At 45.4% G+C, this 24,961-nt stretch overlaps 1 protein-coding gene across 1 annotated transcript in view; it reads right to left on the bottom strand.

The window, feature by feature from the left end:
- RRBP1 (ribosome binding protein 1) overlaps positions 1–24,961 on the bottom strand; it is a 71,713-nt gene that overhangs the window by 13,976 nt on the left and 32,776 nt on the right. Inside the window, exons 8-16 of the mRNA XM_060254355.1 lie at positions 24,234–24,372; positions 21,737–21,918; positions 20,574–20,611; positions 13,243–13,333; positions 11,897–11,989; positions 11,148–11,240; positions 7,494–7,571; positions 5,673–5,762; positions 943–1,035 (exon numbers count right to left, since the gene is read on the bottom strand). Coding sequence (XP_060110338.1) covers positions 943–1,035; positions 5,673–5,762; positions 7,494–7,571; positions 11,148–11,240; positions 11,897–11,989; positions 13,243–13,333; positions 20,574–20,611; positions 21,737–21,918; positions 24,234–24,372 — 897 coding nt within the window. The remainder of the gene's footprint in view (positions 1–942; positions 1,036–5,672; positions 5,763–7,493; positions 7,572–11,147; positions 11,241–11,896; positions 11,990–13,242; positions 13,334–20,573; positions 20,612–21,736; positions 21,919–24,233; positions 24,373–24,961) is intronic.

Below are 24,961 nucleotides of genomic sequence, written 5' to 3'. Positions count from 1 at the left end.
TGCTTGTCTGCTCATTTATCCTATTCTGGACTTCCACTGTGAACAGCAGCTTAGTACCTTTAGTAGTACCAACATAAAAATACAAAGTAGTAAGTGTGGCGCAGAGTGGTAAAGCTGCAGTACTGCAGTCGGAGCCCTCTGCTCACAACCTGAGTTTGATCCCGGCGGAAGCTGGGTTCAGGTAGCCGGTTTCAGGTCGACTCAGCTTTCCATCCTTCTGAGGTCGGTAAAATGAGTACCCAGCTTGCTGGGGGGCAAGTGTAGATGACTGGGGAAGGCAATGGCAAAGCACCCCGTAAAAAATCTACCGTGAAAACATTGTGAAAGCAACGTCACCCCAGAGTTGAAAATGACTGGTGCTTGCACAGGGGATTACCTTTACCTTTTAAGCTATCTTTTGAATTTCACATAGCTTGTCTCAGGCTGGGTGTTATAGAACGGGGGGGTGGGGAGGAGTAGGGAGGTAAATGAGGTGGAAGCATCACTGGTAAAAGTGTGCTGTATATGACAGTCTGAACAGGGTCATTCAGGAAGCTCTTTGCAGATTCACTAAATTATTGTGTGCCCCGTGGAAAAGTTCTCCGGTCACATCAAACCACTGTGGGGCGAAGCATCTCATGGCACTCTTTCTGCCTCAGGAAACAGAAATCAGCAGTACTTTGGCTCTGCCTCCCACACCAATCAAAACGCAAGAGCCTCACAGAAAACAGAAGTAAAGACAAATGTACTAGTCCTTATATTATTAAAACTGGAGATTAATTTGGGTGAGGCAAACTGAAGCCAAACTGGGCAGCATAACTTAGTGTCTGGAAGGTATGTTGTTTTCCCCTTAGATCAGTAGATGGAGGTAGATCATTTTTTTCTTAATCCAAATGACAATCAGGCTGACAAAACGACTTCACCGCAGAGCTGACTATTCACATGCACACATTCAGCAAGTACCTTCTGAAGTGCCTCTTCAGATGCAGTCAGCTTGGCTTTCCACACCTGCTCCTCCTCCTCCACACTCTTCTGCAAGTCCTTGAGCATCCTTTCCTATCAGTGGAGAATGGAATGAAAGGGAACAGGAAGAAGCCAAAATATTCAACAGAACACAAAGGGCTGCAGGACAGGAAGCACCATGTGGTTTGGGGTGCTGCGTGCAGCTGTCTTCATTTTTGAAAAACTTTTGATTATGAAGATACCCTTGAAAGCATGTTGGCCAGACATTGCCTGATCGAACCACCCAAGAAAAGCAGTTGCCCCCTAAGGCCACATTCAAATAGCATATATAAGAACATAAGAGAAGCCATGTTGGATCAGGCCAATGGCCCATCCAGTCCAACACTCTGTGTCACACAGTGGCCAAAACACACACACACACACACAGTGGCTAATAGCCACTGATGGACCTCAGCTCCATATTTTTATCCAATCCCCTCTTGAAGCTGGCTATGCTTGTAGCTGCCACCACCTCCTATGGCAGTGAATTCCACATGTTAATCACCCTTTGGGTGAAGAAGTACTTCCTTTTATCCGTTTTAACCCAGCTGCTCAGCAATTTTATTGAATGCCCACGAGTTCTTGTATTGTGAGAAAGGGAGAAAAGTACTTCTTTCTCTACTGTCTCCATCCCATGCATAATCTTGTAAGCCTCTATCATGTCATCATGCAGTCAACGTTTCTCCAAGCTAAAGAGCCCCAAGCGTTTTAACCTTTCTTCATAGGGAAAGTGTTCCAACCCTTTAATCATTCTAGTTGCCCTTTTCTGGACTTTTCCCAATGTTATAATATCCTTTTTGAGGTGCGGCGACCAGAACTGCACACAGTACTCCAAATGAGACCGCACCATCGATTTATACAGGGGCATTATCGATTTATACAGGGGAGGGATGGTGGCTAGGGGAGGGATGGTGGCTCAGTGGTAGAGCATCTGCTTGGGAAGCAGAAGGTCCCAGGTTCAATCCCCGGCATCTCCAAAAAAGGGTCCAGGCAAATAGGTGTGAAAAAACCTCAGCTTGAGACCCTGGAGAGCCGCTGCCAGTCTGAGAAGACAATACTGACTTTGATAGACCAAAGGTCTGATTCAGTATAAGGCAGCTTCATATGTTCATATGCTCATATGTTCATTATGATACTGGCTGATTTGTTTTCAATTCCCTTCCTAATCATTCCCAGCATGGCGTTGGCCTTTTTTATTGCAATCGCACACTGTCTTGACATTTTCAGTGAGTTATCTACCACGACCCCAAGATCCCTCTCTTGGTCAGCCTCTGCCAGTTCACACCCCATCAACTTTTATTTGTAGCTGGGATTCTTGGCCCCAAGGTGCATTACTTTGCACTTATAACTGTGGTTAAAGAAAAAAGGGCATGAGCTTGGCTTTTGCTGGGCTTTCACTTTTTCTCCTCTTACTGAGAGCTGTGGTTGAACACTGATAACTCATGACATATGAATGCAGGCATGCAGGTTGGCCAGACTTATCCAGCTGCCTTGGGGCAGGGTGTGTGTGGGTGGAATAACTCCAAGCAACCCATGAGTCAATGCAGCGTTCTGCAGAACTGAAAAAGGCAAACTCTGCGTTAGGGATTATTAGGAAAGGGGTTGAGCACTAAATGGCCAATGTTGCAATGCCCCTGTACAGATCTAGAAGGTCTCATTTGGAATACTGTGTACAGTTCTGGTCACTGTATCTCAAAAAGGACACTGCAGAGTTGGAAAAAGTGCAGAGGAGGGAAACTAGGGTCGTTTTCGCACTGACCTTAATCGGCAGCGACGTCCCTCTTCACCGCGCAGGGTCTGTGTGGATTTCGCACCAATTGCTGCGGAGCACCCGGAAGAGCCGCAAAGTCCCGCGGCTTTTGCGTCGCAAATGGTTTTCGCCGAAAACCAACTTTACATTTGCGACGCAAAAGCCGCGGGACTTTGCGGCTCTTCCAGGTGCTCCGCAGCAATTGGTGCGAAATCCACGCAGACCCTGCGCGGTGAAGAGGGACATCGCTGCCGATTAAGGTCAGTGCGAAAACGACCTAAGATGATTAAGGAATTGGAGCATCTTCCCTATGGGGAAAGGCTGAAGAGTCTTGGGACTTTTCCATTTAGAAAAGAGACAACAAAGCGGGGACATGATAGAGGTTTATAAAATTATGCATGGGACAGAGAGAGTTGACAAAGAGTAATTTCCCTCCCTCTCTCTAAATACTAGAACTTGAGGGCATCCAGTGGAGCTGATGGACAATAAGTTCAGGATGGATAAAAGGAAATGCTACTTGACACAGAGCTTAATTAAAATGTGGGATTCACCGCCAGAGGTTGTAGCGATGGCCATAGGAATAAATAGCTTTAAAAGGAAATTAGATTCATGGAGGATAAGTCTGTCAATGGCTACTAGCCATGGTGACTGAAGGGAACATCCACATTTAGAAGCACTAAACCTCCAAATCCCAGAGTCAGGAAACAACATCAAGGGAAGGCCTAGGCCTCTGTGCCCTATTATTGGCCCTTCAAAAGAATTGGTTGGCCATTGTGTGAAACAGGATGCTAGACTAAATGGACTATTGGGTCTGATCCAGCAGAGCTCTTGTGTTCTTATATGCCTGCTCTTCTACATCATGGATCACACAAATTACTATTAAGCCTCTGTTATTGGCATGGTTGTCCACATCTTACCTTAACTGCAGTTGCCAATCTCAAGATTGTCAGGGGTCAAACTTTAGTACTTTGCATGACCCTTTGTCCCTCCGCACAATCAAAACAAGCTACCAACTGTGCAAAGTTGGAGATGTTCTATTAATATCGGAGATGGTACAATTACATGCTTAGTCAACTTGGGATCATTTTCGTATTGGTATAGGGTGTTTGAACCAGTAAAAGGAAATACCTAATAATAAAGAATTGCTGGGTTGGGATGCACACAGCTGCTTTTAAAAGTACCAACTGCTCAGTTTCGGAGGGCGGAACAAGGGTTAAGAGCTGCAGCTTATACAGTGCACATTGCTTTCCTCTTCATCACAAACTTACGTGGCCTCAGGCAAGTCTCTCTCTCTCTCTCTCTCTCTTAGCCTCAACCCCCATACACACTAGGGGTGTTTTTACATTCAGTTTGATCCAGAGTTTTAGAGTCTTCAAATCGCCTGCCATCATTCCGCTTTAATTATTTTCCTTTTACATTTGTGAATTTGCTCTGCTCATTTTGCGTAGCCAAACTTCTATATTTCCTGCTGAAAACGTTTCAGTTTAGGAGAGGGGGGTCTCTGATCAGAGGGCAGCCAGAATACCAGTGCTTAGTTAAATATATACGATTGCTTGGAAATCATGTCAACACTGCAAAAACAATACAAATTTAAATTACAAGATGAGGCAAGCAATGATATGTAAAAATTTCAAGTGCTGTCAGTTCTCATGCAAATTACTGCACCTTGTAGCTTTTGGAGGAGTCTTTTAAAACACATGAAAACTTCTACAATACAAGTTTGAAACGCCTGTAGAGAAATGACCAGATCAAAACTAGTTTAGAGAAAAACGTTGCTGCAGCAGCGCCGGAACTCATCTCACTGAAATAAATGTAGATGCTCCAGGCAGCAACGATGCAAAAACAGTTGTGAGAACGTTAGGTAATGTAAAAGGCAAGTTTCCAATGCGGTGATAGAGAGTCACAAACTGTCAGTGTAAAAACACCCTAGGAGAGAGCTACAATGACTTTCCCTACCGAATAATTCAAGATGGGTAGCCCTGTTAGTCTGTCTGTACCAGTAGGAAGAGCAAGCATCCAGTAGTACCTGAGAGACTAAGGGAATTTGTGGCTGGGTAGGAGCTTTCATTAGCCTTTAAGGTGCTATGAAATAATTGTAAGGGTTACAGAGAGAATGTATACAGATTCAAGCGGGCAGCCATGTTAGTCTGAAGCAGCTGAACAAAGCAGGAGTCAAGTGGCACCTTTAAGACCAAGCAATTTTTATTTAGAATGTAAGCTTTTGTGTGCTCTTAAGCACACTTCATCAGACGAGGAATCCAGTACAGTGTGCAAAGCCATACATAGCTGAGCAGAGCCATACATAGCTGGTAGGCAGTGGCAGAGAGAATGTATGTTAAATGCTTTGACCACTGCTATGCAAAGGCTGTTTTATTTACTAATATGCTTCAGTAATAGAAGCAGTGGTAGAGTGACAGCCATAGTATTTCCCTCCTCCTAGCTATTCCCTACTCCTAGTGTGATATGGTTTTTGGACAGCTGTGCAATCATGGACCTAAGGACAGCCACCCTGATCCAAAGCTCTTTCTGAGCAGGGAAATGCCAGAGCATATGTGGACCTATGTCTGTGCATGCGGGGTCTTTACTATTCATTCCTATGGAGAAAGGGAGCTTTACATACGATTTTGATCCTGACTGTGAAGTGGGTGGGGAAACGACCTTGTGTGGATCACACATGCTACTGGGGATTACAGCCAGAACTCTTACACAATTGGCAGGCCTAATTTCTGCAGATTCCACTTTCCATACTGTCTCTCTACACCAAACTTACACAGTCTGGGGGCTCCTCAGGAGTAGTGTATTTTCAAGGGATGCAAATGGCAGAAGAAGGGAGGAGGAGGAGGAGGAAGAAAAAGCCAGCTGCACAAGCGGAACTCTACCTGAGCATCTCTGCATCCTGCCCTATGTATTCAAACTGCGTAGCACACCTGATTTGACTCACCGTCTCTGCCAGAATGGTCCTATACTGATCGCATTCTGCTTGCAGGGTGTGTCGTGCCTCATCTGACTCTCGTAATGAAAGCTCCAGATCCTGAAAGGAAATGTCATAAACTTTGAAAGGAATCCCTTTGCAGCCCTTCCCTGGGTTGTATAACTTATAGGATCATTTATCAGAGCTGAAAGGTGCCCAGAAGGCCACTCAGTACAAGTCCTTGAGTCTAAATTGAACCATTTACCCTCCCAGCCCTGGTATCGTTTCAAAGCCAGCTAAAAACCTTCCCTTTTCCACCTGCTTTTGGTGACAAAGTTTAGTTTATTTAAAGATCTCTTTACTGTGCTTCTGCTAATTAGGGTGATGGCATTTTAGGCAATTGGTTTTGCTCTGTTTTTAATTTTTGTAAACTGCTTTAAGAATTCTTTTATTAAAAGCAGTTTAAAAGTAATTTAAACAAATATGAGGGAGGATCCATCCAGCTTTTCCACGAGTGAAAAGGGTAGGAAGGATTCCCTGACCTCACAAAAAGTCCATGCTTATGAGTTATGGGACATCGATGCATTCACAGTCTTCTTCTCTTGGCCTCTTCACTGAGCAGGCAAAATAGGAACTCTACGGCTTGCAGACTGCCAAGCAAAGGTAGCCGAAAACAATCCTGCACCCAGCCATTTTGCAGTCCCAGGCAGGCAGAGAAAACGAGGTTAATCAAGCTTTTGTGGGACCGCCATAAACAGCTGGTGCATGGCCACTGACCTGGTGTCCTCTTACTAGGGTTGCCAAGTCCAATTTAAGAAATATCTGGGGACTTTGGGGGTGGAGCCAGGAGACTTTGGGGGTGGAGCCAGGAGACATTGAGGGCAGAGCCAGGAACAAGGGTGTGACAAGCATAATTGAACTCCAAGGGAGTTCTGGCCATCACATTTAAAGGGACAGCACACCTTTTTAAATGTCTTCCTTCCATAGGAAATAATGAAGGATAGGGGCACCTTCTTTTGGGGCTCATATAATTGGATCCCCTGGTCCAATCATTTTGAAACTTGGGGGATAATTTCAGGAGAGGCACTAGATACTATACTGAAAATTTGGTGCCTCTTCCTCAAAAAACAGCTCCCCCAGAGCCCCAAAAAACTCCAGATCAATTCCCCATTATACCCTATGAGAATCGATCTCCACATAGGGAATAATGAAGTGCTCAGCAGATGTTTCCCTCCCCCACCCCACCCCGTTTCTGACGACTCTGAAGCGAGGGATTGGCCTCTCTACTCACGAGTTGCTGCCAACTTCTTCAAAGTAACAAAGACACACCATCCCAAGAGGAAGGCTTTCAATCGGAGACTGAAGCCTCCAGAGGTCGAAAGGCACATGGTTTCTGTGGGTGGGGCTCCCCCCCACCGGCCAGCTGACTGGGGGCGGGAAGGAGCCTGGGAAAGCGGAAGAACCCCCACTGGGACCTGGGGATTGGCAAGCCTACCTCCTACCAGCCCAACATGAAAATGTTCTCCCTCAACAGAGTCTCCAAAACCAGGGCTTTTCTTGTAACAGGAACTCCTTTGCATATTAGGCCATGCCCCCTGATGTAGCCAATCCTCCAAGAGCTTACAGTAGGCCCTGTAATAAGAGCCCTGCAATTTCTTGGAGGATTGGCTACATAAGAGGGATGTGCCTAATATGCATAGGAGTTCCTGCTACAAAAAAAAGCCCGGTCCAAAACTAAACAGAGCAAGGGAGGCATTCCTGCCGTTATCCATCCTTACTGATTGCAAGAGTTATGCCATTTTATTTTCCATGTAGAACAGTCTCCATGTGAGATTACTTAGGAATACTTACAGATTCTGCTACTGTACTTTTCTGCTGCAGTGCTTCTGAAGCCTGCTCTTTAAACTGTTGCAGCCACTCATCATAAGCCTGAAAATTAAACAGAAAGTGCACATATGTCAAGCAAATGTTCTACTGAAAACTCTCTCACTGTCTGCTTCATTTATGGAACTTCGTTTGGTTTCCATGACAGGATCCTGAGATCTGTGAAGGCCGCTACTGTACTTTGGATCCTTGTCCATCCTGGCTATTGAAAGCATGTAAAGATTATATCAGTGAGTCTGTAATGACCATTCTAAAGCAATCACTAAGTCAGGGCACCTTTCCTTGGGCTCTAAAATGAAATACTCACTACTTTTAAAAAATCTTTAGAGACTGACGATGGGGCCAACTATTGCCTGTTCTCTAATTTGTCTTTTCTGGTCAAGGTGACAGAAAGAGATGTAGCAGAGCAACGGCAGGACTCCCTAGATAACTCATTTGCCTTGAGCCCCTTCCAGTGTGGTTTCAGGCCAGGCGATGGGATGGAGACAACCCTGGTAACTTTAGTTGATGATCTCTGACCGACAGTAGACAAGGATAGCACCTCTCAGTTGGTCTTGCTAGATTTATTAGACGCCTCTGATACTGTGGACCCTGTCACATTGCAGAGATTAGCATAGAGCCTTTAGGAGACATCGTTCAAGGCTTCTGAGGAGGCTGTCTTCAGTATGCTGATGACACTCAGCTCTATATCCACACTGCCTGGTGAGTCTGTGGGTAGGCAGTGCCATACTGCTGTGGTTAAACAGCTTGGAGTGAATAAGCTGAAAATGAATCCTGACAAGAGAGAGGTCATGCTGATCAGGAAGAATGAAGTCCTCTAGGACTGTGCCTCCCACTTTTGATAGGGTCCAGCTGGTGCTGACTTGGCTAAAAGCCTAGAGCAGGGACGTCAAGCTCTTTTGTTATGAGGGCCGGATCTGACATAAGTGGGACTTCGTGAGGCTGAGCCATGCGTGTCCCAAAATGTAATGCCAGATAGCAGAGATGTAGACTTTACACACAGGCCAACACAATTAAATATATCAATTTTTAACTTAAAATGCAAACATGCTTAAAACTCTTGCAATATTTTGTTTAAAATGGAAAGGGGGAGATAGTGGGATTTTGCAATGCAATTATAAAAATAAAACATCAAGAAAAAGCACAAAGATCACAGCAGAAACTTTAAAAAATAAAATGCTCTCAGCATGGGAAAACATGAAATGGCAAGGCGTTGCAAGCTTCTCTCCCCACCCCCCACCCCTGGGTCTAATAAGGTTAGCAATGGCTCTCCAGTGTCATATTTCCCTCTGGCTGTGGGTTCCCAAGTTAGAGTACTCACTAGGCACTAGTTCTCACTCCACTGAGAAGACACAAAACTGGCTCAAGGCATCAACATTTGGTTTGCAACAACACAACTCCAGGAAGGTTTAGCTGACTATAGGAACACCGGGAAGTTCCTTTCCATTGAAACACATAGACAAAGTTGTGAAGAAAATGTGTAGTGGATTTTCTGTTCACCTCTGCTCTGCCCAGAAGCCAGAGTGGGAAATCCATTCCACATTTTCTTTGCAGCGTTGCTTTCAGCTTTAGCCTCTACAAAGAAAAGGCAGAAGGTGCTGGAAACATTCCAAGCTTCATAGGGTGAGGACAGGAGGGGGGAAGAGGGAGAAGAGAGCCCTGTGGGCCTGCTCTGGGTGGGCTGGTTTGGCCCACGGGCTGCGTATTTGACACCCCTGTCCTAGGGTACTGTTTACTGGAGGCTCTTGCTGTCTGATTGAATTGCTTTTCATATTTTGTAAACTACCAACTTTCATATCTTGTAAATCATCATCAGGGTTTTTTGCAGAAAACCCCCAGCAGGAACTCATTTGCAAATTAGGCCACACACCCTGATGCCAAGCCAGCTGGAACTGTGTTCCTGTGCATTTTTGCAAACAAAAAAAAAAAGCCTTGATGATGATGACGATGAAGAAGAAGAATGGTTTTCAATCGCTGTCTGCCTGCTACATCAAGATGGGTAGCCATGTTAGTCTGTCTGTAGCAGTAGAAATGAGTAAGTGTCCAGTAGCACCTTAAAGACTAACAAAATTTGTTATGAACTTTCATCAATCACTGCTCACTTCTTCAGACACAGCTAGAATGTGAGTCCATCTGTCCTTATATCCTGGAAGGTGGAATGTTTCCAGATGCTGAATAACAGTATCAGGCAAATGACAATAGCAGGTGTGATTGGATCAGGTGTGATATGCAGAGGGGTAGTAGGCATGGAGAAATCAGCATTGGAAAGAGAAAGAAAGCCTAAGTCTCTGTTCAGTCCAGGAAGATGCATTGTCTGCCTGAATATTTCTTCCTTTTTGCTTCACTGCATACTTTCTGTCCCTTTTCCCAGCATCCTCTCCTTTTCCTCACTCAGAAAAACAACTACTCTTCCTCTTCTCATCCAGCCTCCACTTGACATGCTGACTCAAACTATTCTCACAGTTAGGCTGTACCTTTCTTTCAACCCCTCTCTCTCTCTGCACATTTTCTGCTGCCTCCATCTATGCATAGTTATACCCTTCTAAACCCGTAGACTACGGTCGACTTCAAAGTGAGTAACTCTGCTTAGGATGCCTCAGCCAACTATTTCAGACCTCCTGTTGGATATTTAGCAGAGTAAATGGAGCACAGCGGAATAATGCAGCACAGACACATATGAGTTTAACTGCTAAGAAAAAAATTACTTCAAAATTAGGGAAAGGATTACATGGAAAGGAAAGCAAACCATCTGACTAACTCATCTTTCTAGTTCCAATCTACTCCATATTGTTTTTTGTTCCCTCACTGATCTTAAGAAGGAAGGAAGAGAAGTTTCCCCACAAAGCCCCACCCCTTGTGTCCCTGCCAAATTGCATGAACTACCTCCAATATACTAATTAGACAACAGCCAATCTTAAGGCCACCTCATTAAGAATAAAACCTCTCCCTTTTGGTGGGAAGAATCTAATCTACACTTGATTGGCTCTATGCTAAACTTGCTATTATTAGTTTACAGACACTTCAGCTTAACTCTTTAATGACAGAAGGGATGACACTTGCAAAACCCAGCACCTCCCTTCTCCGCTTGTTACTAGTACTCCATCCTTGCAGCCAGCCACTTGCCTGCCAGACAAAAAAAAAAAAACACCACCACACACACACACACAAGTGTCCTGGACTTGAGACAGCACTGTGTGATTTGAGTGATTTTGACCATGTCAACACAACTTGCCATTCAGGAAGTGGCTTGCTAATGGGGTTAAAGAAGTTTCATACACATAACTTTCCAGGATTCATGTTTTCAGCACCAGCATAGAGGAGCACTGAGCTATCTTCGGATGCTATTTCAATTATTAATTGACAGCTATTCTGCAACTCACGTCCTTTCACATATGAACACAAGTAGCAGCTTCACATAGACCTACACAGAGCCCAACACTGTCCCCTTTAACTGGCAAGGCCTTCTTCCCCCCGCCTCATCAAATGCACATACAGGAGACAGACCCTTCTGCATGAAAAGCACCCGCTTGTACCACCTTCCCTTTAGCTAGAGAGCAGACATTTTTCAGACATCTCACAATTTTGTTCTGTAAAAACCCAAGCTAAACAAGTGGTGCCTACCTGTTCCCCGTCTGACGTGACCTGGGGGAAGAGAGACAAGAGCGTCTGCTTCGTTTGCACCTGAATTGCTCCAAGCTGCTGCTCCAGGGCATCCTGAAGGAACCGAGAGGGATGGAAGATGGCTTCAGGATTCTTTACACATTAAAAATAACAAGTGCTGCACATCTCAGCTGTAAAGTGTGTCTGCTATAAACCTGTCTCACATAGGCGTGCTCAGAGAGCCAGGAGTAACTGCTGGTCCTTATAGAACGGTAAACTCAGATTTGATTACATGTAATTTATGCAAGAGTCCCCCCCCTTTATACATAAATGATTTTAAGTGAAAAAAACCCCCTAGTTTGGTGTAGTGGTTAAGTGTGTGGACTCTTATCTTTAGAGAGCCAGTTTGGTGTAGTGGTTAAGTGTGCAGACTCTTATCTGGGAGATCCGGGTTTGATTCCCCACTTCGCCACTTGCACCTGCTGGAATGGCCTTGGGTCAGCCATAGCTCTGGCAGAGGTTGTCCTTGAAAGGGCAGCTGCTGTGAGAGCCCTCTCCAGCCCCACCCACCTCACAGGGTGCCTGTTGTGGGGGAGGAAGGTAAAGGAGATTGTGAACCGCTCTGAGACTCTTCGGAGTGGAGGGCGGGATATAAATCCAATATCATCTTCTTCTTCCTATCCAAAATTTGTAAGATTACAGACTTGTAATATTTATGCTGCTGCCGCTGCATTTCTACAACTGTAGCAGACAATACCACCATAGCTCACCTTTGCTCTAGTTGATGAGAGCAGCTGCTCATGGCATGTTTTCTCCACTGAAGCCACAGCTTCCATGGCCTCCCAGTTCTTCTCCCGCAGGTCCTGTCAGGACAGACGCAAACCACATGGTACCTTGGCTTTGTGCTAGGAAATTACTAAAGACCAAATTTCTAAAGACATCCCAGGATCATCCAAATCTCTATAATCAACCCACCACAACCTTCTGATAAGAGCGAAAGGGGAAGTTTCTACCAGCCTGCCCCAAGCAGAAGACTGTTTTCCCAAGAAAGCTTTGGTACCCCCCTCCTGGATCTGGCTGATTTTGTCCCTGTTCCTTCAAAGGAGGAGGGAGGAAACCACATTCGACCTGAGACCCAAAGTAGTATAAAATTAGCAAATGACAAGGGAGGAGGCAGAATTTTGGACCAAGGGTCTGATTCAGTGTCAGGCAGCTTCGTGAGTTCATTTCTGGGGAGGTGTCCTGGCTCACTGGAAGAGCCTCCGTTTGGCATGCAGAAGGCCCCAGGTTCAATCCCCAGCATCTCCAGTTAAAAAGATCATGTAGCAGGTACTGTGAAAGACCTCTGCCTGAGACCTTGGAACATCACTGCCAGTCTGACTCTGTACTGACCTCAACGTACCAAGGTATAAGGCAGCTTCATGTGATGGAAGCCATGGTAGACCCTGAAAAAGGCATGGGAACCAGAGCTCCCACTGAAGCATTCATGACTTTCATGGTGTTGGTGTGAATGGCAGAGGATTCATTCTCTAATTTTTTTTAGCAGGAGGGGCCTCTGTTCAGCATGTAGAAGGTTGCCAGTTCAATCCCCAACATTTCCAGTTAAAAGGATCAAGTAATAGGTGATGTGAAAGACTCAACCAGAGCTGCTGTCAGTCTGAGTAGACAACATTGACTTTGATGGACCAAGGGTCTGATTCAGTGTAAAGCAGCTTCATGTGTCATTTACCACCTGTCAGGATTCTCCAACTTGAGCTGTATCAATTGCATCTAAAGACACCCTAGGTATGTATGGAGGAAAACTGCACGAGTAGAATTCAATAAGGTGCTTTTGTGGGACTCTGGACCACCCACAACAGTGTTGTGATATCCAGCATTGGTCACAGGTAAGGCCTAGGAAATGCCAATGCTTATGGACCCATTGCTAATTTCTGTCACTTCAGTTTAATAATGCCAATCATTTCATTAATTCTGAAGACTAGAACTTGGTGGCAAACAAGAAATTAGAGGGATATTAAACAGGTATTGGAAGACAGTTTTAAAAACAAGCATGGACATCAGCATTATTAGTTGAGCTTATATTTGCCTTGATCTGCAACTTTTGATGGTTACTCACATTGTTTTTTATTTTCAGCTGTTCTACTGTATTGTTCAGTTCTGCTGCTTCTTTCTGTAGTGTGGAGACCTGTGCCAGTGATTCCTGGAGTCTGAAAGAGAAAGAAGCTCTGAATTCTATTCTCTATCTACTGCTTGCTCAGAATTTCACCCACTTGCCTCCCTGCACCTGTTTATTATTAAAAAATGAGGGATCTTCCGTGATGTCAGAACAAGCCTTTCATCTTCGTGTATGTGCTCAAAACACACTTGGAAATTTTCTAAAAATGAAACCAGTGTCTAGACCAAACCTCCTTCAAGGGTTTCTTTTGTTTGATACTTTTGATTGCTTCAGATAACGTGCCATTCAGAAATGCCTGGAGGTGAGTTACCACCACGCACTTGAGAACTTTGCCTGTGAAAAGAGAATTTGAGACTGGCTGACACTGAGCCAGCATGGTTAAAAACGGCAGACACTGGACTCTAATCTGGAGAGCCATGTTTGACTCCCCACTCCTCCTCCACAGGATGCCTGCTGGGTGACCTTGGGCCAGTCACAGTTCTCTCAGAACTCTCTCAGCCCCATCTGCCTCACAAGGGGCCTACGGTGGGGCGAGGAAGGGAAAGTGATTGTAAGCTGCTTTGAGACTCTTGAAAGAGAAAAGCGGGATATAAAAACCTTCTCTTCTTGTTAAGGCCCAAGAATCCAGGCTTTATAAAGCGCCTCACTGGTTTATCAGCCCAAGATTGGCTTAACCCTCAGTTGTCCATTCAGCTCTGACAGTATTTGCTCTATAAAACAGGCCCTTGTCTTTGACTGTGATATCCAGTAGTGATTATGGTAATCTTCATAAAGGTAAAGGTAGTCCCCTGTGCAAGCACCAGTCATTTCCGACTCTGGGGTGACGTTGCTTTCACAACGTTTTCACAGCAGACTTTTTAAGGGTGGTTTGTATTGCCTTCCCCAATCATTTATACTTTACCCCAGGAAGCTGGCTACTCATTTTACCGACCTCAGAAGGATGGAAGGCTGAGTCAACCTGGAGCCGGCTACCTGAACCCAGCTTCCGCTGGGATCGAACTCAGGTCGTGAGCAGAGCTTAGGACTGCAGTACTGCAGCTTCAGCACTCTGCACCATGGGGCTCTCTGGTAATCTTCATAGGCATTACTAATATTTTCCTTCCTGTTTTCTTTCTTATCTTTTTTTAAAAAATCCAACGAACAAAAAGGCTTTTAAGACGTTCAACCATTGCCAGTCTGCAAGAATTCCAGAGAGCCTGGAAGTCTGCTAATGAAGAAAGGTCACAGAAGGGCACTTGCTGCTGCTTGCTCTTGGGAATGCCAATGCAAGAAAGAGACAGGCATGGTGCTTCATCCCACATCACGCAGGCAGTGTACTGAGAGACAGAGGCTGCTTTTCTTTGATTGTGGCTTTTTTTTTTTAAAGTAAGGGGCACATACACTGAGTTGCTGGCTTCTCAAAAGTTTGAGCTGTAGGAGTAAGGCACAGCAAAGCTGATGCTCCAGACATTCAAGCAATATTAAGAAGCTCAAGAAGGCAGGAGAGATGAAGATATTAACAGTGGGATGCGTTTTGGCCATGCCACTATAAGATGTGACAATAGAAAACCTGGTTTCAACAAAAAGGCCAAGTTGTCTCTAGAAGCTGAGGGAGGAGATCAATATCTGCGCTATGCAAAAAAAAGGTCAAAGCACCTGACACAGTGGCTTGCATACCACAGACCCCAAAGACAGGGCAGGCAGCACCACAAAAAGGTCAGGCACAGGGGTGAAATTCTAGCAGAAGCTCCTTCGTATATTAGGCCAAACCCTCCTGATGTAGCCAATTTGGTGTAGTGGTTAAGTGTGCGGACTCTTATCTGGGAGAACCGGGTTAGATTCCCCACTCCTCCACTTGCACCTGCTAGCATGGCCTTGGGTCAGCCATAGCTCTGGCAGAGGTTGTCCTTGAAAGGGCAGCTGCTGGGAGAGCCCTCTCCAGCCCCACCCACCTCATAGAGTGTCTGTTGTGGGGGAGGAAGGTAAAGGAGATTGTGAGCCGCTCTGAGACTCTTCGGAGTGGAGGGCGGGATATAAATCCAATATCTTCTTCTTCAATCCTCCAAGAGCTTACAAAAAAGAGCCTTGTAAGCTCTTGTAGGATTGGCTACATCAGTTGTGTGTTGCCTAATATGCAAAAGAGCTCCTGCTAGAATTCCACCCCTGGTCAGGCATGAAGGAGCCTGACAAGGGCTGAGCTGGTCTTTGGGCAGGTCGCAAAGTAGCGGTAGGCATCATGTTGGTACTTTTGTCAGACAGACGGCAGCACAAAGTGCCAAAGGATAATGACAATCACTTGCATCCCAGTAAAGACAGGCAGTAGCCACTGGGCAAAGAGGCATACATCGCTTGATTCTGTGGCTCTCATATTAATCCCCATCAGAAAATGGGACGCAGGAGAAGACAGAGATAGCAACGTGAAGAATAGTAAACTCCTCCGTGAGCATTTCAGAAAACTAAGCTGGGTTGATTTGGATCCAGGAAAAACAGGACTCTCCTGTCACAGTATTTCTGAAAGCCATGCCGCTCACACCGCTGGAAAGCAGACACAGTCAGTGTTGCGGTTGCCCAGGGCAGAGATGGTTGCTTTTGGACTTCGGATGAACGGCATTCATATGATGTTACAAATTAAGGATTGTAAACAAAAAGCAGAAAAACAGAAAGATCAAACGGCTTTGCCCAGCAGGCAGAAGCAAACTGGTCATTGGCACCAACCTTAGCAACACAGCTCAGAAACAGAATGTCACGCCTGGTATTCTGGAGAAACCACCAAAACATCTGTGGAACAGGCGAGCAACAGCAGGCCCTGGGCAGAACCAGCCAGGCCAAGCTTTGAGCACGACAGACAGCCTAAGCCACAAAGTGCTACTCGGGCTAACAGCAGCAGATACTTTCACTTGGGACCCCATGCAGCAACAATCAGGCCGTATCCCCAAGACTTGAGGTAGGGCTATAGCAGTTCTCTTTTACAAAAAGGATAAAAAGGAAGATCCATCCAACTATAGGCAGATTAGTCTGTTGAACATCATAAATAAGCTCTACGCAAGACACCTTTTAGATAAATTCTTAGATTGGTTAAAACCAGGGGTTTTAACCAATCTAAGGTGGTGCAGCTCATCCAGGGATTGTTATGCAGCTGCACATACTATTCAATGGACAAGGAGGTGGAACTCTCAGAAAGGTTCAGGAGAGCTCCCACTGAATCTGAGGCCTGGTTAAAACAAGAAAACATCCTGGCAACTGAGCAGGCAGGGTTTAGGACAGGTAGATCTTTGCTTGACCTCTGACTGACTCTACAGCGCCTTTTTGAGAAATATTCCGGAAGGGGTGCAACTTCACTCTGTGCCACTTTTATCAGTCTTAAATCTGCATTTGACTCAGTGTCTAGACCAGGGGTGGCCAAACTTGCTCAACATAAGAGCCGCATAGAATAAATATCAGTTGTTTGAGAGGCACAAGCCATGAATGTCAGATATTTGAGGGAAGGAAGGAAAATATATGGGGAGAGGGGAGGGGAGGAGGTGGAAAGAAAGCAACTAAGTGCATTCTCCAAGCCACCCACTGGCTTGGCTTGAAGAAGAAGACTTCTCCAGCTAGGCTGATAGGGCCATGGGGACTTTGAGAGCCGCACACACAGTATGTGTGAGTCACATGTGACTCCTGAGCTGCAGCTTGGCCACTCCTGGTGAAGAAGGAAGAGGAGGATACTGGGTTTATACTCCGTCCTTCACTACCCAAAGGCATCTCGGAGTTGCTTGCAATCTCCTTTCCTTTCCCCACAACAGACACCCTTTGAGGTAGGCGGAGCTGAGAGAGCTCTGACAGACACTGCTCTTGAGAGGAACAGCTCTGTGAGAACTTGTGACTGACTCAAGGTCACATCAGCAGGTGCAAGTGGAGGAGTGGGGAAATCAAACCTGGTTCTCCCAGATAACAGTCCACACACTTAACCATTACACCAAACTGGCTCTAGACCCCAGCTATGGGATAAGCTCTTGAATTTAACTATAGACAGAAGACTCCTATTCCTAATTTGGGCTCTACTTGATCAAACTTTCTCAAGAGTCAGATGCAGTAGATATGGACATCTTACTGATCCTATCAAAAACCTCTAGAGGTGTTAGGCAAGGATGCCTTTTAACATCTGTGCTGTTTATTTTTTATATGAATAACTTAGCTAATTGGCTTAACACCTCTCAGCTTCATCCTCCCAAGTTTGCAAATCAGCATATATCAGTGTTATTATGCAATGATTATACAGTGATACGCTCTAGAACTCCTGTTGGTCTAAGGAGAGCTCGTAGGAAGCTCAACATGTTTTGTGATAATGAACTCCTTACAATCAATTATCAGAAACCAAATTTCTTTGGTTTTGGGAGCAGCCCGAACGCAGGGCTTGGGCGATTAATGGCCATTGGATTGAGCAAGTCAGTAGTTTCAAATATATTTGTGTAGTTCTACAGGCTTTGGTTTCTAGAGTTAGTCATAGCAAATATGTCGCTGATCAATGTGAAAGATGGCCAAACTCCATAGTGAAGTTTCTTTGACTTCATGGGGGGCACAATGTTCCTGCAGCCCTTAAATTATATAAGCCCAAACTTTGGAACAACTGCTATAGGAAACATTTTTAGGACTACCTATTTAATGTTTTGCCCCCCCCCCAAGAAGGAGTACAATCAGAGTTTTAAAAAACCTTTTTACAAGTCCCTAGATAATGCCTAGATAAGGCTCGAGACAGGTATTATAAGGGCTGAAGCCAAAGTATGTATCCTATATATGTGGTTAAAAGATCATCTCACCCCCTCAAGGCCTGTTCTCCTTGATACTTCAAGGTAACTTCCAATCTAGTTGGTTTAGGGATGTTCGAAGTCACATCAACAGAACTGGTTTCTCTCCCCAGGTAATTTTATCTTTTGGAACTGAATAAGCCAAAGGTTAATTAAACAAAGAATTGAAGATACAGAACGCCAATCTGACATCTCAAGTGTATCAAACCTTACTGTGGTGTCAAAAGTCAAAGGTGCTGATGAGCCAGCAGCCTATTTGGTTTCTTTGGAAGTAAACAGTTTTAGAAGGGTGTTCACTTTGGCAAGGAGTTCCACACTTCCCTCTGCAGTACCTGAAGGCAGGTATAAGAAAATCCCCTCTCTAAAAAGGCTATGTGCATCCTCATTAAGGGAGGTTGTATCCATAGAGCAGATGTTCTTTAGTTGTCAGTGTTATAAGGAGGCTTGTTTGAAGATCCCTAGTTACACAAATAAAGCTTGATCGCTTTTTATCCAATAAGAATCCCAAGATCACTTATTAAGTAACTAGATTCTGTGTACTGTTACTTAGGCCATGGAAACTGTAGTTTGTCGTTGTTCAGTTGCACAGTCGAGTCTGACTCTTTGCGACCCCATGGACCAAGTCACGCCAGGCCCTCCTGTCTTCCACCATCCTCCGAAGTCTGCTCAAATTTGTGTTTGTTACATCAGTAACACTGTCCAGCCATCTCATCTTTTGCCGTCCCCTTCTTCTTTTGCCTGTAGTTTAACTAGGCTCAAATTTTAACCTTTTATTTTGTATATTTGTATTCTGTAGACAATTTTTAAAATTTATATAGTTGGTCTAATAACCTTAATAATAAATATCTATCTATCACTTGGGACCCATGTAATCTAGGTGTTGCTTCCCCTTATTTCACTGGGTACCTCTATTACTGAAAGTATTCTTCATCTATTCACTTCTCCCTTAAATGAAAAATTAAATGGGGAAAAAAAATGGGGCAGAGCCCACTTGTTGGCATACAGAAGCTGGAATGGGGGCAGAGCCCACGAGGCAGAAGCTGGAATGGGAGAGCCTTCTTTCTCATCAGACACAGAGGCAGAAGCTGGTACCTACTGGAAGAATCTGTGGCAGCCTGGCACAGAGCCCGAGGAATGCCAGTCACATAGCTTGAGCCAAGGAGAGCCGACCTTGCAAGAGAGCGCAAAGACTAGGAGGAGAAGAGCAGCAGAGCAGGGACCGGAGGGAGAGAAGGGGGAAGATGGAAGGAGCTGATTTGCTGGTATCCATGAGTGGCACAGGGATATATACACATTACACAGACAGAGAAGAGAACGACACAGAGACATCTCTCAGGTGCACGTTTCAGAAACATAACTAGTAGAGGCATATAACAGCACAGACTACAACAGGTTCTGGAGATAGTCATGGGGGCAGTGTGAGTTTACCATGCAGGAATCAGATAACAGATGCTCCTCCATCACTAGTGTTACACACTGAATGGTGCAGATTTGCTCGGCTCCCAGTGAGCGGACATACAGGTTGGAGGACTGGGCTAAGTTCCGCCATAGCTGGTCCTAGGTGTAACTTCCCAGCCCTTAGCAGCTTGGCCATGCTGCTGTCCCGGCCTGCCTGGTAACATCAGTTGCTGTTGCCTTTCTGTATATGAAATGGCTGGCTCGAAGATGCTACCAAAGGCATGGCTCTCATCCAGAACCTGGGCAGTGTGCCCCGCCATCTCTGAGTACTGCCAACTGCTTCTGCCTCCTCCAGCCGCCACCAAGGAATGACCACAGACGGGCAAGCATGGTGCATGGTGCTCTGGCAATTGCAAAAACCTCTGGTTCAATGCAAGGTGACCTCCACTTTATCTAGCCTCACAAATACATGAACTATGAATTCCCTCACCCTCCACGGCAACTGGCTGGCCACTGTGTGAGAACGGATGCTGAACTAGATGGACCACTGGTTTAATCCAACAGGGCTCTTATGTTCAGGGGTCATTTTGTAGAAAAATAGGTGGTGGAGCTCATCCAGGGATTGTTATGCAGCTGCACCTACTATTCAATGGACAAGGTGGGGAGGAAGAGGGGGAACCATCAGAAAGGTGAGCTCCTGCTGAATTTGAGGCCTGCTTATGTCTTTATGTTCTGACTCTGAATTACATCGCCAGGTATGGTCAAGATGGACCTGTATCCATATAAATGTGACCCAGTTTCCAGATTGGCACCAGATGCACATCAGGGTAGGCTGAGTGGAAGGAGCTGCCTTCCTTCTATCTCCACTCGCTCCTAGGCTAGAAGCTGCTAGGCGAGGTTTCATACCCGGCTACAAGAATGCAGCAAGGTCAGAAGCTTTCACTGGAGGCTTCCTGGGCCACAGCTTCATCTCTTCACTATGTCACTCACACACAAAAGCACCACATAAGCCTTATGGCCACTTAAAAACAAGGGCAACGTCCTTGCATCAGCAGCAGAAGCGCCTTATTGCTACTCCCACAATTTATTTAAACTCACCGATCTTACCTCAACTGGAGCAGGCTGCTTTCTGTTTGGTTTTCTGCCTACAAATGGAAAAGGAGGGAAAAGGAGAGTTTCATCACTTGACTTCAAAGCAATCCTTTGCGACCAAAACGCAGCAAGCAGCGCAACATTTCAGACTGTTACACTGCACTGTCCCCTGACTGGTACAGTTATTTTGGCCAAGTGGTCAGAAAAGAAGTCTTCCATGGCATAGAATATTTACATTGAAATCAGCACCCCATTGATATTTTAACTTAATGTTTTTATGTTGCTGTTCATTGTGTATTATGAGCCACGTTAAGCTTGCTTTGGAGGGGAGGGCAGGATATAAATCGAATAAACAAACAGCAAAAACAAGGTATCTGAGGAAATGTGCATGCACATGAAAGCTTATACCCAGAATAAAAATGTCTTGGTCTTAAAGGTGCCCCCAGGGCTGGTGCGTGGGAGTAGGCAAAGTAGGCAGTCGCCTAGGACGCCACCTGGCCTAGGGGCCACCTCCTTGACGCATGACTCTGGCTCCTGCCCACTGTCACCTTGTCTTCTCCCATCACCAAGCTGCCCTCAACAAAGCCAAGCCACCCCCCTCTCCCCGCTGTGTGACTTGGCCTCCCACCTCATCCTATCCTGCCACCCTCCTTCCTGACATGGCCGGCAAGCACTTCTTCTCACAATTTTTTTTATAACATCACATTTAAAAAAAAAATTAGAAGAAGATGATGATATTGGGTTTATATCCCGCCCTCCACTCCAAAGAATCTCAGAGCGGCTCACAATCTCCTTTCCCTTCCTCCCCCACAACAGACACCCTGTAAGGTGGGTGGGGCTGAGAGGGCTCTCACAGCAGCTGCCCTTTCAAGGACAACCTCTGCCAGAGCTATGGCTGACGCAAGGCCATGCCAGCATGTGCAAGTGGAGGAGTGGGGAATCAAACCCGGTTCTCCCAGATAAGAGTCCACACACTTAACCACTACACCAAACTGGCTACACCAAAATCAGTAAATTAAAAATGTGAAAAGTTTCAAGTTTGGCGCTCTACAATTTCCCTATATTTTTAATAATGGGGGGGGGGCGGTAGTGGGCAATTCGCTTAGGGCACCAGAAAGCCCAGCACCGGCTCTGGGTGCCCCTGGACTCAAACTTTGGTTCTGCAGCAAGTCCTTTACCTCTTGGTCTTTCTCTGCTTCTTTGGCCTGGCTTGTCTCCAAGAGGGCTTCCAAGAACTGAACCCGCTCTGCAAGCTGCACATTCTTGCTGGTGGCTTCCGACAGTTTTGCCTCCAAACAGTTCACCTCCTCCAGCTTATCCTTCAGCTCCGTTTTGGAGCTCACCAGCTGAGACTGAAGTTCTAAGGAACAGTGACAAAGAGACTTAAAGAGACGCACAACATCTTGTAAGGAAACCACCTGCTTAATTAAACCAGGCAAAAATGGGTAAATGTTTGCAGGTATTCTGACACCACCCAACCTGTCTGGTCTAAAGCGGTGAAAATATAACGGAAGAACAATTCTGGAAGTTTTTGCCTGGTTTTGCTTTTGGAAGGAGTTTATGCAGGGCAAAAGATGTTGGGAGAGGCAAATCCAGTAAACTGCTTTACTCCCATGTTGACCTCTGAGAAAGCTTTATATTTTCTGGATAGTGAGAACTAAGCCTTTTCAGAGAGACCATCTGACAAGCCCTGTTATTGTACCCATCCTCCTCTACTGGATGGCAACTCAAGGCCCTAACCACTCTCCATTATTTACAACTTGGAGGACACATAGGCATCACCATCTGACAGCAGAACTTTATGATACTGAGAGGGCCTGTTGTGTCTTCAAAGAATGTGAGAGTGTACTCCCCAATTCACAAGCTTGCTTATCTCTTCACAGTGCAGTGTGAGAATGCTTTTGTAGTAGAAAGCTAGTTTGTTGCCTTAGCCTATGATTCAAACGAAGCGCCTTTAGTAACATTCTATGATATCCTATATAGCAAGCATGTAACCTTTTGTATCTCAGTATTTCCACTAACGTTGTTAGTGGAGCACCTTTGAATTCCTGAATAAACAAGTTTATTTGAAAGAAACAAATAACTTCATTATTGGGAATCTCGGGACTTGACCCCGTTTGGTGCAGAGCTCACTGCTCCTTGAGTCTACTAACAGTACTAAAAACCACCAGAGGCCATGCCTAAGCACTTGCCTATTGTACAGCTAGGCCACATGCAGGTGGGGCCTGCCCATCTTGTGCAGCCACAGACTTTTGTCCTCTCTGGCTGCCTCAGACTACAGAGCAGTTTTAGGAGTTAGTTATGCATCCCCTGACAGCATGAGGAAAACAGCCCTAGGCTGAACACCTGGGCCCTTTCAAGAAGAACGCTTGGCTTAGCCCTTTCCTGGACAATCCAGGCAAGTTTGATCTTGTCAGATCTTGGAAGCTAAGCAGGGCCAACTATGGCAAGTGCCTGGATGGGAGACCTCTTTGGAATACCAAAACCAGGAGGGAGGGGCAGGCTTTATTCAGCCACCTCTCTGAATATCCTCCGGGGCCTCAGTAGGGGTCAGTCACCAGAGGTTGCCATGACTTCCAGGTGCATACACAAACACGCACACAAAAATACAAAAAAAAAAAAAAAAGATACTTACCTGGCAGGGGAGACACCTTGATCAAAAATACAAAAAAAGAAAAAGAAAAAAAAGAGGAATGCTTGACTTGAACAGGTGGAAAAGGCAGAAGTACCTAAGAGCTTTCTGACCTCCTGCTGAAATAAGAAATCTAGAAGTTTCATGAGAAAAAGGGGAGTCTATTATGGCATATTGAAGGCTACTAGAGAAAGAGCCTTCTCTATCGTGGCCCCCCACTGGTGGAACCAACTCCCAGACGATGTTAGAGCCTTGCGGGACCTTGTCCAGTTCCGCAAGGCCTGCAAAACAACATTATTTCAAATGGCCTTCAACCAAAGTGTGTAGATGCCCAACACCACTGAAGAACGGCATGATGTTAGCACCAAATTGTTGTTTTAAAACTGTACTAATAATTTTAAATTGTAACCTGTATTAACTTCTTAATTGATTTGTGATTGTGATTGTTTTATTGTTTTACTGTTGATATTTATGATGTTGTTAGCTGCCCTGAGCCTGCTTCGGCGGGGAGGGCGGGATATAAATGTGAAAACTAAATAAATAAATAAAGATTGTACTTGGACAGTCCTTCCAGGGGTCATAAGGAAAGACTGATGCCACCGGTGGAGCTCTTGATAAGGTCTCGTGCAGAGAGCAATAACAGATCACAGTTGGCAAGCGAAGGTTCTCAAGAGAACAGCGTGTTTCTTGGAAAACGGTTCAAGAAGTCTCTCATACAAAGAGACAGGATATAACAGGCCTAAGAACAACAGGACACTTATCTTAGTAAATAGAACTGCCTAGTGATCACTGCAAATGAAACTGATCATTGTTTAAACGCAGCAGTGACTGATGCTAGACACTGATTCTAATTGAGCCACCAAAATAAATTGGTCAAACGGTGCTACTAGAACCGTATCTACAGCCAAGAGTTACCCTTATCTCATTGTAGCCAGAGTTCATCACCCCAAGCCAAAGATGCTCTTTCGGTCCCAAAGCCATGTTCCACTTGCGCCCAGATGTCCCCATCTCTTCACAGGCAGGCAAGCGCGGGCGGGTCTTACCTGAAAGGTCTGACTGCTGCTCTTTTGTCTTGTCCAGCTCTGCTTGCAAGCTGCTGCAGGTGACCTGGGATTTGCAGAGTTCCTCGCTGACCTCCTCCAACCTCTTTTGCAGGGGGGACTCCTGATCTTTCTGGGATACCTGCATGAAGGGGGAAAACTCATGTGAGAGGCCAGACCTGTCACTGCCGACTGGTTCCTAAAAGCTACACAAGAAGGCACCAAGGCCTTGAACATTCCTTTCAGACTGGCCAAAGGATTTGTGATGAAAGAAATCTAGTTCAATTTCAATTTCAGACCTTTCATGGCATAGCATAAATTACAGAAAAAGAAATCTAGTTTATTTACTTCATTCACACTTGGAGAAACGTTGACTGCGTGATGACATGATAGAGGTTTACAAGATTATCCATGGGATGGAGAAAGTAGAGAAAGAAGTACTTTTCTCCCTTTCTCACAATACAAGAACTCATGGGCATTCAATGAAATTGCTGAGCAGTCGGGTTAGAACGGATAAAAGGAAGTACTTCTTCACCCAAAGGGTGATAAATATGTGGAATTCACTGCCGCAGGAGGTGGCGGCGGCTACAAACATAGCCAGCTTCAAGAGGGGATTGGAGAAAAATATGGAGCAAAGGTCCATCAGTGGCTATTAGCCACAGCGTATTGTCGGAACTGTCTGGAGCAGTGATGCTCTGTATTCTTGGTGCTTGCAGGGGGGCAAAGTGGAA

This window comes from Heteronotia binoei, chromosome 14 (genome assembly GCF_032191835.1).
Source record: "Heteronotia binoei isolate CCM8104 ecotype False Entrance Well chromosome 14, APGP_CSIRO_Hbin_v1, whole genome shotgun sequence".
NCBI lineage: Eukaryota > Metazoa > Chordata > Lepidosauria > Squamata > Gekkonidae > Heteronotia > Heteronotia binoei.
Note: the sequence above shows the minus strand (reverse complement) of the source record. Positions and strands in the feature narration are given on the sequence as shown.